Raw genomic sequence first — 15,179 nt, 5'->3', positions numbered from 1 at the left:
CGCGTGGGGCCCGGCTTCGGCGCGCGCGGCGTGGAGGCGGCAGGCGGGAGGGGCCGGACGAGGTCGCGGAGCTGCGCTGCGCGGCGTGGCGCGGCGGGAGGCCTCGCGGCCGGCTACCGGAGACCGGTGCGGGGAGGAGAAGCGCGCCTCTTAGCCTTCTCTCCGCGCCCCTGCGTTCCCCGTCGGCCGCCCGGAGAGAACCGGAGGAGGCAGGTGGGGCGGGACGGCGCGGAGGCTCCGTGCCGGGCGGGCGGGGGTGCGGGTGCTCGAGGGCCGGTTGACGGTTCGGGGAGGGCAGCGCGGAGGCGCTGGGAGCCCCGCGGTCGCCTGCAGTGGGCGCCGGAGTCGCCGGCTTCTGGAGGCCTCCCTGGGGCGAGGGCGGGGTTGGAACGGCCCACAGGCGGGGAGCCGGGTTTCTGGTTTCTGTTCCGCACCGCCGGTTTAACTTCAGGATGAGATGCTGCCAGGTGTGTGGGACGGGCTGGACCCCACGGCGGAACTGAGTTCCGGCCCCCGCTCCGCAGCTCCAGCTTTGACCGCCCCGACGCCCTTGGGAGAGCCTCTCGCGCGCAGCGATGGGCAGCGTGCTGTACCCAGCCCTTCGTGGTTTTCCTGAAAGGGGCCTCTTCACATCTCTCATTACTCCCCTTGCTTATTAAGCTGTTTGAGAAACCTTTCGCCGGTGAGAATTCAAAGCTAAGACAAATGACTCTGCTTCCAGTCGTTTGCTACCCCGAGATTCCTTAATTCTAAATAATGGGAAGGGAAGTTAAGGAAAACACTTGCGCTGAGACTGCTAAACAGAGACGCCTCATCCTTGTGGGTTAAATTGGTGGGTTTATAATGTCAGCTTTCTTTTGAATTAGATGTCAGGTGGTTCATTAATCTAGAGACTATGTAGGCAATTTGGATTTAAACTCTGAGACAATGTTTTGATATGTAGCAGAGGAGGATATTCTCATGGGATGATAACTTGCTGTATGTTCCCAGCTAGACTGTGCTTCACATTGTAGCAACGTCATAGTATAAATTGGTGCCCTTTAAATATTTCGATGAAGAAACACCCTGCTTTGAAACATCCGCCAAATACTTTAATTGTACTTCACTTTCACATTGATATTTGTCATTTATGTTATCTTCTGCACGAATTAAAGTCATTTAAATGGCAGAAGATCACGTGGTGCGGGACATGTAGCAACTGTGCAGAGAAAGCAGATAATTGAAATTGGCAGAAGTCTAGCTTTCTGCATTTTTATGAGGCAAAGCCATCCTGGTTTCCATCCTATTTTGCTAACATAAATATGCATTTTGAAATACTCTCGTTTGATATGGACTACTTGGGCTGTAAGATTGAATCTTGAAATAGAATGAATATGTTTATTTGTTTTATAGAAGATTTGGCACATGGTATAGTATTTTGCAGGATTTATTTCGGACGTTTCAGATTTACCAGAAACAGCCCCTATCAGCAAGGCTTTCAGAAAAATATTTATATGATGTCTTTTATGGCTTATTAACAACTCCAATTTTGAAACATACTAGTGATCTTCACGTTACAGAATCAACTTAACACTTTATCCCAGTGTAAATCTGCGAACATCTGGTTACTTTTAGGCTTACTGTTCTCTTGTTAATTATGTATAATTAAGTATGCCACCATGGCCTTGCTTAGGTTGTTAGCCTTTGTTCCTTGTTGTTTCAGGCGTTTGTATATTGTTTTCTTGTCTAGAGTTTGATTCAGTAGAACTTCCTGAGATGAGGGGAGTGTTCTTTCTTCAGTGTTCAATATGGTAGCCGCTAGACACATGTGGGTTTTGAGCACTTATGTTAGCACTTATGTTTTTAGCACTTATGTTAATGTTAGGGCATTGACCAGGTATCTCTGAAAAAAAATACAAAATATTAGAGCCATGTTACAAGTTGCATTTACTCAGAGCTGATTCGGGGTGATGGGATTCATATGTAAATCGAACTTTGGGGAAGTTGATTCTTGTTATTGCATCTGTTATGTACACAGTTAATTGGGGCCAACTTTTAATCTTGGATATCTTTACATAATCCATTCTCACCAAGTAACCGTAGTAGGATTTGAAATGAAAGTACATACTCAGTCCAGCTAAGCACATCTCTAGGTTTAACCAAGATTCCCAGATCCTTAGATCCAGAAATCGCTTTTAGGAAAGGATTCTAAACTAAAACTATACAGAAGTTTGTGGAGGTGTATAGCTTTCTTAAGTGGGACAAAAGGTAGAATGTTGGGCTTTTCGTGTGAAAGAAAGGGAATGGGACCAGGGGAAAATGCAATGCAGACACAAAATATGAAGAATATTCACTGCATTGTTCAGTTAATATAGTAGCTTCTGTGGGTTTGAAATATCTAATATGTAAAGTGAAGTTGATTACATCTTGTTGAATAAATCATCTTTCCACGTCAAATCTAGGATTTGAATATTTATTAAATGTGTATAAAACACTAATCTAGCTCCTGTGACAAGTGATAGTCGTGTAAGATACAGTTCCTATCTTTAAGGACCTCAAGTCTACAAAAAAATGAAAGGTACACTCTGAAGATCACTTTAGAAAATAGTTTTGAATGGGAAACCCCACTCTTTGAAAGGGAGGTTTTGAAAGGTGGCTTCCTCTTAACCAGCTCAGAAAGAAAACCACTTAGTCATTTTGCTGGAGCATTAAAAACATGGCTGAGTCCCAAAGTGTGATTGTAGTCAGATTAACCTTCCTAAGACAGCTTGAATCAGGATAGTCTCCTTTTAAAAAATCAACTGTTTCCAGTGCTCATGGAATTAAGTGGTTTGGTGTTTGATCAGGTATATAAAGCATTACTGAGGAGAGTCCTAAAAAACCACAACAGCCTTACCTCTTACTAGATGTGCCCAAGTTCCAGCCTGCTATTCCTTTAATGGGCTCCCCTTTTAAATTTATGCCCTTATTTCTGCCTACTCATCTTTCAAGACTCATCTCAGTGATGCTTTTTTCACTGCACCATTTCTGATTCTCAGGAACTCCCGTAACAAATGTTCCTTGTACTTAGGTTATGGAACATATTTCACTCAGTTTTATCGTCTATAGTTATTAGTACTATTTTATTCACCCTAGTAGACTGTAAGCTACCTAACAAGCATGGACCATCTGTTACTCATTTTTGTATTCTCTGAAACATCTAGAATAGTGTAGTGCCTTGTACATATTAATATTTATTAAATTTTATTTCTGGTCCTTGACTTTAAAGGATGCTTCATACCCGGCATAGACTATTTTGCTCAAATTTACTGCCAGATAGGTAATTTGTAGAAGCCAACAAGTAGAAATCCTGACTGACTTTGAATACTGAGAAGCTATAGTATTGAAGGAGGGCTGTCTTTGTGGTAGGCGCTACTTTTTGAAATTGTTAGTATTTGAGGAAGTTCACCATGCTGTATGGCAACAACTTTTCCTATTTATGTGGCCAGGGTAATGTCAAAATGATTCAAAGTATTGGGTGGCGAGTAATTTTAGCATCCGAGAAACCTTGAATACCTTTAACATAGTAACACTGTGTTAAGTTATTTGATATGTAATATCCATGTCCATGTAAACATGTACCTTATGAGAAAAAAGAAATTGCCTTACTCTTTACCAGTTTCTGCTGGTATTCAGAAAACATATGAATCTAATTGGAAACAAACCTCTTAGCTCAGAAAGGCGACTGTTTCTTTGGAGCAGGGTGGTGATGGTAGGTAAGCATGATAGGTAAAGGTGATAGACATAGAGTTGGTTTACCAAGTATAATAGAGCACACACTGAGTAATATCTAGCATGGCATTATCTGCTAGAGTAAGCTCTCTGTTAACCATCTTTACTTATTCTATTCTTTCTACTGAAATAGTCTAAAATCACCTTTATTTAGTTTTGTAATATAGTTTTCTGCTTATATTTTGAACAGATATAGAGATTCGTAACATTTCAGACTGCAAAGATTTGGTGCACAAGAAACTGGAAGGTTTTTAAGCTTCATAGTTCAGTTTTACTAACATTTTCTCTGCATTCTGTGTCATCTCTGTTGTGTGTGCTGGGGTGCAGCAGCTGTCTAATTTAGACATATTTATTCTGAGTGCTCATGTCTCCTGGAAAAGAGAGGTAGTATAAGTGATGTGGTTTAAAAGGCATGGCCTTCCATCTTCTGCTGGGATGAACTAAACAGATCCTCTGCATTGTTAAGTGAAACCATGTCGGTAAGCTCCTAGATTTAGATTTGTACAAGTGATATGGTCAATTTTCAGTAAAGTTTTCTGGGATGTTGGAAACTAATGAGCACATTTTAAACTAGATTTTTTTCATGTGATGAGCACGTGGCATGAGCTACTGGATGACAGATGATAGAACCTGTGTCAGATCCTATGAGAAGTTAGAGATGCACCTACAAGGGATAACATCTCGTTTGTTACTGCGAGTAAAGAGAACATCACCCATTTAGAGTAGCTCAGTGTTTAAAAAATGTTTTCACCTATTATTAGGAAATATATAGTAGTAGTTTTTTATTACTCCCGAGCTTTGCCTAAAAAGATTACACATGCTGTTGACCCTGAGAGACAGTGTTAAGCAATGTATATTCTTTAACAACAGTTCGCTAAAAGGAAATATTTTTCCCTTTTTCTCTAAAATAGATTTTTGACGGTTGAAGTTAAAAATGTCAATAGATTAGATATTTTTAAAAAATAGGCTTTTTGTGACTGAAGGCAGTTATTCTAAGTTGCATACAAATATAATAGATATGCTTTTCCCCCCCTTTCATTAAAGGTGGCTTTCTAGAAGATGACCATAGAGGACCTTCCGGATTTTCCATTAGAAGGAAGTTCGTTGATTGGAAGATACCCATTTTTATTTCAAGGTTCTGATACACCAGTTATCTTTTCCATTTCTGCAGCACCAATGCCTTCAGACTGTGGTACGTTAAGTTGCTGTGTTTATTTTCTGTGAACTGGTGACTTGACTTCTGTCTTACACCCTTTTATTTTTTTACTTTATTTTATTTTATTTTATTTTTTTTGCGGTACGCGGGCCTCTCACTGCTGTGGCCTCTCCCGTTGTGGGGCACAGGCTCCGGACGCGCAGGCTCAGCGGCCATGGCTCACGGGCCCAGCCGCTCCGCGGCATGTGGGATCTTCCCGGACCGGGGCATGAACCCGTGTCCCCTGCATCGGCAGGCGGACTCTCAACCACTGAGCCACCAGGGAAGCCCTGTCTTACACCCTTTTTGTACTCCTAATTTTTCCTGAAACCATTTGTTGTGGTTTTCATAAAATTGCTAAATTTTCCTTTTTCAAAAATAACAATTGCTTATTGCTTTTTCTGCCTCTTAAGCTAAACGCTTTACTTCTGCTGTCAGCATTTTTATTATGTAAAAACGTTCATTTTAAGCACCACGGTGGATTCAGAGGATTTTATTTTTATAATACAGTGGTGCTTAGACATCTAGCATTCTTCTGCTATTGATGTATTTATTTTGGTTAAATATATTGACTTGCTTAAAAAGCCATGTACTGAAAAAGAAAAAAAAGACATAAAAGCACAGTGTGCTAGCCATCTTTAAGGGCCCTGTTGTCTCTGCAATACTGGGATTCTAATTAACAAACCAAATAATCACTGCTGAAATGATCCAAACTTGGGTGACAATGTAACAACAAGTGATGTGTTTTAATATACAAGCAAGCCTAATTTGGATCCTGTTTCAGTTGTCTCCCATTGTAATTATCCGTGTATACACAAATAAAGTATACTAAAACAAAACAATAAAAGCCCTGTACTTGACAGAGAGGGTGAGACCCTGGAATGTGGTGTGAGATTGATTCATATTTAAATTGGTTCATTTAAATGTTCTTTGTAAAATGTAAATTTAGGAGTACTCTAGTTTTTAATCTATTTAGACTTATTTCCCCAGGACCCTATTTTATCAGGTAGTTGATAAAGGAATAAAAGAAAACCAGGAGGTAAGCTTGATGGATGTGTTACATTTCTAATTTAGTTAGAGTTTTTCAAGTAAAATATTGGGCCACCATTTCAAATTGTCTTTGGAGGTAGAGATAATGCAATTTTTAAATATTAGTGAATATAAAATGATTGGATTGTGAATTTGTCTTTTTAGTCATATCCATTCTAATAACTACTCATCTCCAGGTATGCTATTTTATGTGTTCAGATTCTATAGCAGCTTGCCTTGCAGTCAATCAAAGGTGTTACATAAAACCTGTGCCTACTAGATCTTGGGAGTTATTTGCAGTTTTTACAAAAATTGACTGGATATTGATTTTCAGATATAACAAAATCAGTTATGCGGGAAAAACCTTGAAAAGCACTTTGTACCTTGCTAATGGCACTTACCTCATTCTGTCTTGAGTCATAACTGTCTTATTTCCTTTCCCAGACTATAGCTCTTTGGATGGAGTAGAATCATGTTTTGTTTTTGTTTATCTCATTGGGCTAATGTAGTCATTTGTTGCTATTAGTTGTGCAGTGTTTGTTGAATAAATACATTGAATGAAAGGTGATAATGGATATTGTTCCCTTTGTATAAGTGAAATTAAAAATTGCCTGTATTCTTAGAAGGATAGATTCTTAGAATCTGAATGGACCTGTAGTTCAGCTTTCCCTACTCATTTCCCAGTATAGAAATTATGTTTTCAGGTTCTCTGATAGATAACCATTCAGCTGCTTGGATATTGTCAATAGTGGGAAACTAATGAAATAGTCCATTTCATTGTTAAAGTTTTAGTTGTGATAAAATTGTTTTTGTATATGGACTCAAAGTATGTCTCCTTGAAACTTTGGCTAACTGGTTTGATATGTAGAACAAACACTTCTTTATATGATGACCTTCAAATATTTAAAGATAATTTGGACATTTTAAATTAGTCTGTACTTCTTTAGACTACACATTTCTGGTTCCTTCACCAGTCTCTCATTGTCAGGATTTCTAGACCCTTTTCACTCTAGTTGTTTTCTTCTTAGTATGCTGTAGTCAGTCAGTGTCCCCTTAAAATGTGGCATCCAGGGTTGTATTTATTGAGTAAGTATTTGTTGAGGGCCTGTTATATGCTAGGTACTGTCGTAGATGCTGGGGATAGCACGGTGACCAAGACCGACATTCTAGGAGGGAAAACAGACAGTAAACAAACAAATGAAGAAACAAATCATAAAGATTATAATGAATTCTGTGGAGAAAAGCAACAGGGTGCTGTGGTAGAGGATAATGGAGCAGAGAGGCTGTTTTAGATGGGCTGGTCATCTGGAGAATCAGAAGCAGCTGGTTGAGAGAAGAGCCTGGAGAGAAGTGTTCCAGGCAGAAGGATAGGAAATCAAAGGCACAGAGTTGGGGAAAAAACTTTGGTGTTTCTTAAGAAATAATGGAAGGCCTTTGAGGCTGAGAAGCAAAGTGGCTGAAGGGCAGAATGGCAGGAGATGAAGTTGCAGAGGAAAAGGCAGGGGCCAGACCAGGCAGGATCATTTAGGCCTTGGTAGGGAATTTGTATTTTATCCTAAATGTAATGGGAGCCATTGAATGTGAGACTGAGACTGAGATTAAAATCAAGAAACAAAGAAAAAGAAACCAACCCACACAAACCAGAGCTTAGACATTCAGCTCAGTGTCGACCCTCAAGGTGGTTACCCTGCAAGACTACAAAGCTTTTTGGACTCTTTTGCTTTGAATGCCTTCAGAGTCAGTCACAGAACACACATTACATGTATTAAAAATCCCCAAGTGTATTGTTATTAGTTTTACATAAGCAGTGAAGTTATCTCTTAAAGAGATTTAAGCAATAATAATAACAAAAAATCTTACTTACCCACATAGTTACCATTTCTAGTGTTATTCATTCCTTTGTGCAGACCAGATTTTCATCTGATACCACATTCCTTCTGCCTGAAGGGCTTCCTTTAACGTTCGTTTCTTGCAGTGCATATCTGCTGGTGAGGAATCCTTTCAGCTTTTATATGTCTGAAAACATCTTTATGTCATCGTCTCCTTTGAAAAATATATTTGTTAGGTATAGAATTCTAGGTTGATAGTTTTTTCTTTCAGTGCTTAAAGATGTTGCTTCACTGTGTTCCCACTTGTCTTGATGGGAAATGTGCTGTCATTTTTGTTTCTCTGTATGTAATGATCTTTTTTTCCTGGCTGCTTTTAAGATTTTCTGTTTATCATAATTTTACTGTGATGTGCCCTGGTGTAATTTTCTTTATGTTCTTATGCTTGGGGACTGTTAAGCTTCTTGGGTCTGTAGGTTTCAATTTTCATCAAGTTTGGATAATCATTATTTCTTCAAATACTTTTTCTGCCCCTCCTCCTTTTCAGACACTCCAGTTACACAAATATTAGACCACTTGAAGTTTTCCCACAGCTCACTGATGCCTTTTTTTCATATTTCAAGAACTCTTTTTCTCTTTGTATTTCATTTTGGGTAGTTTCTGTTGCTCTGTCTTCAGGTCCATTAATCACTTCTTCTGATCAGCTGATGATCTCATCCAGTGTAGTTTTCATCACTAAAGTTTGATTTGGGTCTGTTTAACCTTTTGAACATTTGGAATACAGTTATAATATAATGGCTGTTTTAATGCCCTTTTCTGTTAATTATGATATTTGTGTCAACTCTAGATCTGTTTTGATCGACTAGTCCCCTGATTATGGGTCACGTTTTTCCCTTTGCAGGCCTGGTAGTCTTTGATTGGATGCCAGACATTGTGAATTTTACCTGTTGGGTGCTGGATATTTTTCTGTTTCCGTAAATATTCTTGAGCTTTGTTATGGGATGCAGTTAAATTACTTGGAAAGTGTTTGACCTTTTCAGATCTTGCCTTTATGATTTGTTAGGTGGTTCTGGAGCAATGCTAATCTGGGGCTAATTACTCCTCACTACTGAGTACTCTACCCAAAGCCTGATGAATTTTTTTCTCACTCTTTTTAGCGGGAACAAGCACAGTTCTAGGCTCCGTATGATCACTGGGCACTAATCCCTCTAATTCTTTTGGATGGTTCTTTCCCTTACCTCAGGTTTTTCCTCACAAGCATATATTAAATACTCAAGGGGGACTCTCTTCAGATCTTTGGGGTTCTCTTGCTTTGCATCTCTCTCCTGTGTGATACACTGCCCTGTGAACTCTAGCTGCCTTATTTCTTTGGGCTCTCAGCTTTGTCTCCACAACTCAAGGAGTCTGATGGGCTTTTTCTTGGTTTCCCTCTCTCCCTGCTGAAATCTGGAAAGTCCCAGGGCAGAGACATGGGGGCAGTTGTAAGACTCACTTGTTTGTATCCTGTCTCTTAGGGATTGTGTCTTTCATTAACTGATGTCCAGTGTCTTGGAAACCTCATTTCATCTCTTTCCTTTGTTGTTGTTGTTTTTTGGTTGTTTCAGAAATAAGAACACATATGGTCCCTGTTATTCCATCTTGACTTGGTGGGGTATCTTCCCCATCTACCCTTCACCTCCTTTCTTTTGATTAAAACTTTTTTTTTTTTTCCTGTGTGGAAGCTTAAAATTTGGGTGTAGTTAGATTCGTTAATATGTAGTATAGCATAGAGCTTAAGATTATAGGTGATTTTGGATTATAGGTCAATCCTGACTCAACAGGATCACACACTTAACAGTTGTGTGATCTTGGGCAAAAGGCTTACTTTCTCTATTCCTTTGTTTCTTCTTTGATAAAATGAGAACAATAATAGTACCTACATCAAAAAAAAAAAAAGTACCTACCTCATATGGCTGTCATGAAGATTAAATTAGGTAATATATGTAAAGTGCATAGAACAGTTCCTGGCACCTATTAGACACTTTATAACATATTATCATTAGTATTTAAATGAGCTGTCTGCTGTTTGTCATTATCTCAGTATATAATTACAGAAGCATTATTGTGTGCTTTAGTATTTATTAGGCTAGTGTCCCCTACCCCCTACTCTGATCATTATTCTTCTTAGTTAAAATGTTCTTGCTTATTTCTCTTACATTTACTGTCTAGATATTTGCTTCTCATCACGTGGTACTTAGTCTAGTAGCATTGGCATCACTGGGAGCTTGTTAGAATGCAGTCCCTGCCCCCACCTGAGACTTACTGGATTGGAATCTACATCATAACAAGATCCCTAGGTGATTCCTATCTACGTTAATGTTTGAGAAGCTCTGGCACAGATGAGCAGTAGAGTAATTTTGTCTGTCTCCTCCCACAAATAAATCTTGGTGAAATTTTGATTGATTAAAATTGAAATTATTTAAAATAATTGTTGTTGGGAAAATTGACAGCCTTAAATATTTTATCTTCCAGTTCAGGAACATGATGTGTCTCTCCATTTAAGTCACCCACCACTTCAGTTTTCTTTAAATAAGCCTTACACATTTATTGGCACTTTTATTGTTATTATGTTCTTTTTCCATTGTGTTTCACTTTTTAAAAATGGGAAGTCATTTAAAAATGCAGAAAATATAGTGATAGCAAACATGTGTCACACGTATCCACCATCAGAAAGAATAATTATTAGCATAGTATCTTATTCCCTTTAGCTCCTGTTTTTCAATTATAAGAATTAAAACCTTAAAGTCGAAATTCCCTCCATTTTCCTTTCTGGTTCCATTTTCCTTGCTCCCCAGAGGCAACCACCATCTTATATTTAGTGTGAAGATTGCAGACCATTTAATTATACATTTACTACATATATGAGCATCCATAAACAGTATATAGGATTGTTTTGTGTATTTGTAATTTTATGGAAATGATAGATGTTGTATATTATTCTTCAACTTATTTATCAGTATGTTTTTTTGAGACCTGTCCTTATCAATTCATAATGTAGATATCGAATTCATTTATTTAGTTGTAAGAAAGCATCGAATCCATCCTATGGATATACCACTTTCTATACATCCTCTATGGAGAGATGTTTCAGTTTCCCAGTTATTTTGCTATGATAACCAGTGCTAGAATAAGCATTCCTGTACGTGTCTCCTGTAGACACACGCAGAAGAGTCTGTTTAGGTATATATTTAGGAATTTCTCTACTAGAAATGCCCAATGCCTAGAAAAGTCACTGATGCATAAATATTTATTGAATGGCTGAATCAATTAGACCAAAAAAAAAAAATTCCAGTAAACTGCTATTTATAGGAAACACACCCAAATCTTTGAGAAATTGGTATCTGTGTTGCATACTGATTCTCTTCTGACTCTTCTGTTTGTAGAGGACCATTTTGTTCTCTGAGATTTTGAATAGGATATGCTCTTAGTTTTAGTCTTTCTGACTCTCTTCTGCTGGACTGCTCTACTTTTTTTTTTTTTTTTTTTTTTGCTGTACGCGGGCCTCTCACTGTTGTGGCCTCTCCCGTTGCGGAGCACGGGCTCCGGACGCGCAGGCTCAGTGGCCATGGCTCACGGGCCCAGCCGCTCCGCGGCATGTGGGATCTTCCCGGACCGGGGCACGAACCTGTGTCCCCTGCATCGGCAGGCGGACTCTCAACCACTGCGCCACCAGGGAAGCCCGGACTGCTCTACTTTTATACACGTCCTTGGTTTTGTGCTTCTCCTTTCATCGTTCAGTTACCCTGATTCTAAAAGTAAGAGCTGTGTGTACATAGTATAATTTTGGAAAATAAATAAAAACACAGAGAAGAAAATTAAAAAGCCACACAAATCCTGCTACTCACGTATGCTGTTAAAATCTGAGCTCAATAGTGAATTCTCTTGGGGAGACAGCATAATAGAGGAAAGAAGATAGACTTTGGAGGCAAACCTGATTTTCTGCCCCAAATCTGCCACTTACTAGCTGTGTGAGTTTGAGCAAGTATTATTTAGTCTGAGCTTTGGTTTCCTTATCTGCAAAATGAGAATAATAATACCTGTCAGGTAAGGTGTCTGGGAAGATTTGTAAGGTGTTTGGTAAATTGTAAGCACTCAGCAAATATTGCTTCTCTAATGCTTCTCTTCTTTAGATGCTTCTGGTTTTTTAGATTCCCTACCTTCTTATAGAGTGTTCAAGATAGTAGAATCTGATTTTCTTCTATTCTCTTTTATTCTCTAGCCATAGGATGATCTGTTCTCTCTGAACCTTAAGGAAGTTTTAAAAGATTTAAAAATCATGTTCAATTGTGTCTAGTATTCCATGTCTTTACTAATATATACTCCAAAATAACCCAATCACTCTGTCCCAAGGCTTCAAAGTAATGCCTGTTTATTATAGAAAATAAGGAAAACATAGAAGTAAAAAGAATACTTAAGATTACACATTGTTCTAGCACACTGTTGAGATTTTGGCATATTTCTTTCTATTATGTATGTTTTAATCATGGATGTGGATCTACTGTTCATGACATGTTTATGTTTTGAGAGGTGAAAATGCCTATAAAATTTGACAGATTTTCTGTGCTTTAGAAGAAGTTCTTGGAAGCTTCAGCGTTTAAGATCAGTACGCTCAGATTTTTGTTTCATTTGTGATAAGATGTAGTGTGATGCGTGGAAATCTCATTCTCATAGCAGTTCAGAAATGCCTCATAATTTTTGGTGATCCTGACTTTGGTTTTGAGAATTGCTTACGGTAAATCTACTTTTTCTGCACCTAAAAATATTTGTGTTATTTGAGTCCTGGTCTTGTTTATTATTTTCAATATACGTATTTTGAAATTTTAATAAATTTAACTTACACCTTTTAAATTTCAAACAGAGTTTTCTTTCTTTGATCCTAATGATACATCATGCCAGGAAATTCTCTTCGATCCCAAAACTTCTGTATCAGAATTATTTGCCATTTTAAGACAGTGGGTTCCTCAGGTCCAGCAAAATATTGACGTTATTGGAAATGAGGTAAGGAATTCTTACGTTGTTAAGTCTTGTATTGTTAGGATTGTTAATTGTATAGATTTTTTTCCCCATCTGAATGGAAAGGTGGTGATAAAGGGGAAACCTTTTAAAGATGCTGATGCTCGTTCTTCATAGGTTTTCGTGGAGCAGTGAGTTAGTACGTTCTTTCCATTATTCCCTCATGCTCCTCACTCCCTTGCGTCTGGAGTTCTGACATCTGACTCTTGGTGGGAGCAGAGGGAGCCTACTTTCTTTGTACAAGTTGATTTTGTAAATTTAAAAATATACTTTCATGAGGAGATTTGATTACTGTCACATTTATCTATACTTTGGGGTGGCTTGGTAAAGATCTAGGCTTAAATATAATTTTAAAAAATATTTGGTTTTTTGGAAGAGGGATAAAAGAATAATGCTGGGTTCCTTGACCAGCATACTGTCATGTTGTAAGAAGAGGGAGCTTATACTTTTTTAAATACCATTACTCCCATTAGAAAGGAAGTTTGCTTGTCCTTTGAGAGGTTAAGGAATATATTTGGGGTGCCAAATTACTTTGGAATACTCTTTAAGAATTTCCTTCCGTCTGGTGACAAGTTCAGTTTTCATTATTGTTGTAGGGTACAGACTTAAAATTTATCCTTAAGAGAAGCCAGTTCTGTCTACTCATTTTACTGAGAACTAATTTAATAAGACAGACTAACTTGGTTTCCCAGCATTGGTTTGAAATCAGTAGACTTTATGTTGTAATAATATCTTCCTTGGTTTCCTCAGATTCTTAAGAGAGGTTGCAACGTGAATGACAGAGATGGATTGACAGATATGACTCTTTTACATTATACTTGCAAATCTGGAGCTCATGGTATTGGTAAGTGTGTGGTGAATCTGTTAATGGCTTAAGACATCTGTATAACTTGTTTATGCCAACCAGAGTCCCTGGGAGGGCACCTGGCTGATGATAATAATATTCCCTGAATAGGCGAGGATTCAGTTAGGTCTTCCACACACCTTGTTGCCTTTTCTCCCTTTTCTCAAGGGAGTCTTTATAATCTCCTGGTACCTCCCAACTTTTCTGGAACAGGCTTCATGCCAGCCTGTTTGCTAGGTGAGAGTAACTGGTAACACCTGGAACCTTCTTGAGAGTTTATGGCAAGGTTTGACAATCAATGCTCTGTTTTCCAGGCAATCCCAATCCTACAGACCTGGTCTTTAGGTCTGTCTAAGGTCTGTTCCTACATACATAACATATGTGCGTAGTTTCCAAATTGGTATTCGCCTGTTCTTTACTATTTTTTACACCTGCCTCTTACTTAATTATGTACTGTGAACATCTCTCCCTGTTTCAATAGTCTGATACAGTGCTTCTTAAACTTGATAGTGAAGGACTCTTTTCTTTTTTCTTTCTGCAATCCATCGTGGACTGATACTTTTGTAAAATAAAATAAAAATGAGTTTGTAATAGAAAAATGAGATAAAGACATAAAATACAAGCCCAAGTATTTTTCAAAAGCATAAAATTATATTTCAGTTAATTTATTCAGAAGAAATGATTACATAGGGAAAAAGAAAAGAGTTATAAAAAGTATGAATTACAGTTTGGGACTGGCAGTGGTCCACAGAGTACACTCTGTGTAGCCCTGGTTTTAATGGCTCTGTAGTATTGCATTATATGGATGTCTCATAATTTATTTAACCAGTGTCTTATTATTGTACTTTTAGGTTGTTTCAAAATTTTATTCATAATAAAAAGTGCTGTGATGAACATCTTTACAGCCAAGTGTTTATCTACCCTTGGGTTTGATTATTTTCCTAGAATAAATCCCTTGTTACATTTTTTGAGTTGTAAGTGTATATTCAGTATGCTGTTTGCATTGGCTTTTTAGATGAGGTAGTAGATGGCCATCCACTGGAATTTGTACTGAAGAAAAATAATTTAGAAAACCTTCTCTAGGTGATGTTGATACAGCTGTAAAATTTGCAATTCAACTTATCGATCTGGGAGCAGATGTTAGTTTGCGGAGTCGCTGGACAAATATGAATGCTTTGCATTATGCTGCTTATTTTGATGTCCCTGAACTTATAAGAGTGATTTTGAAGACATCTAAACCAAAAGGCAAGTACTGTAAGATCACCATTAGATGTTATTAATTGAATACTTTATTAGTGGCATAAAAATTATAATTCAAAGATACTTCTACTTCTAATCCATCTTGTTCCATGAGACCTCCAATCCCATTTTATTTTTCAGAAACAGTTTAACTTTTCTTTATTGAAGATTAGTTACTATCCTTTCACAGAAGACTTAGTACAAAGAGAAACAAAATAAAGTGTTTTCTGGCCTTTTATATCTC

At 38.1% G+C, this 15,179-nt stretch overlaps 1 protein-coding gene across 2 annotated transcripts in view; it reads left to right on the top strand.

Annotated features, from left to right (window-relative positions):
• CLIP4 (CAP-Gly domain containing linker protein family member 4) overlaps window positions 1–15,179 on the top strand; it is a 73,933-nt gene that overhangs the window by 13,592 nt on the left and 45,162 nt on the right. The window contains exons 2-5 of one of the 2 annotated variants that reach the window (XM_029231394.1): window positions 4,795–4,942; window positions 12,698–12,837; window positions 13,603–13,696; window positions 14,780–14,941. In XM_029231394.1, coding sequence (XP_029087227.1) covers window positions 4,810–4,942; window positions 12,698–12,837; window positions 13,603–13,696; window positions 14,780–14,941 — 529 coding nt within the window. In that variant the 5' untranslated portion in view covers window positions 4,795–4,809. Of the gene's footprint in view, window positions 1–4,794; window positions 4,943–12,697; window positions 12,838–13,602; window positions 13,697–14,779; window positions 14,942–15,179 lie in introns of those variants that run through there. The other variant, XM_029231395.1, reaches the window with a different exon arrangement.

This window comes from Monodon monoceros, unplaced genomic scaffold (genome assembly GCF_005190385.1).
Source record: "Monodon monoceros isolate NGI ecotype Baffin Bay Population unplaced genomic scaffold, NGI_Narwhal_1 Super_Scaffold_19, whole genome shotgun sequence".
Classification (NCBI taxonomy): domain Eukaryota; kingdom Metazoa; phylum Chordata; class Mammalia; order Artiodactyla; family Monodontidae; genus Monodon; species Monodon monoceros.
The sequence above is the reverse complement of the archived record's forward strand: the minus strand, read 5'-3'. Positions and strand labels throughout refer to the sequence as shown.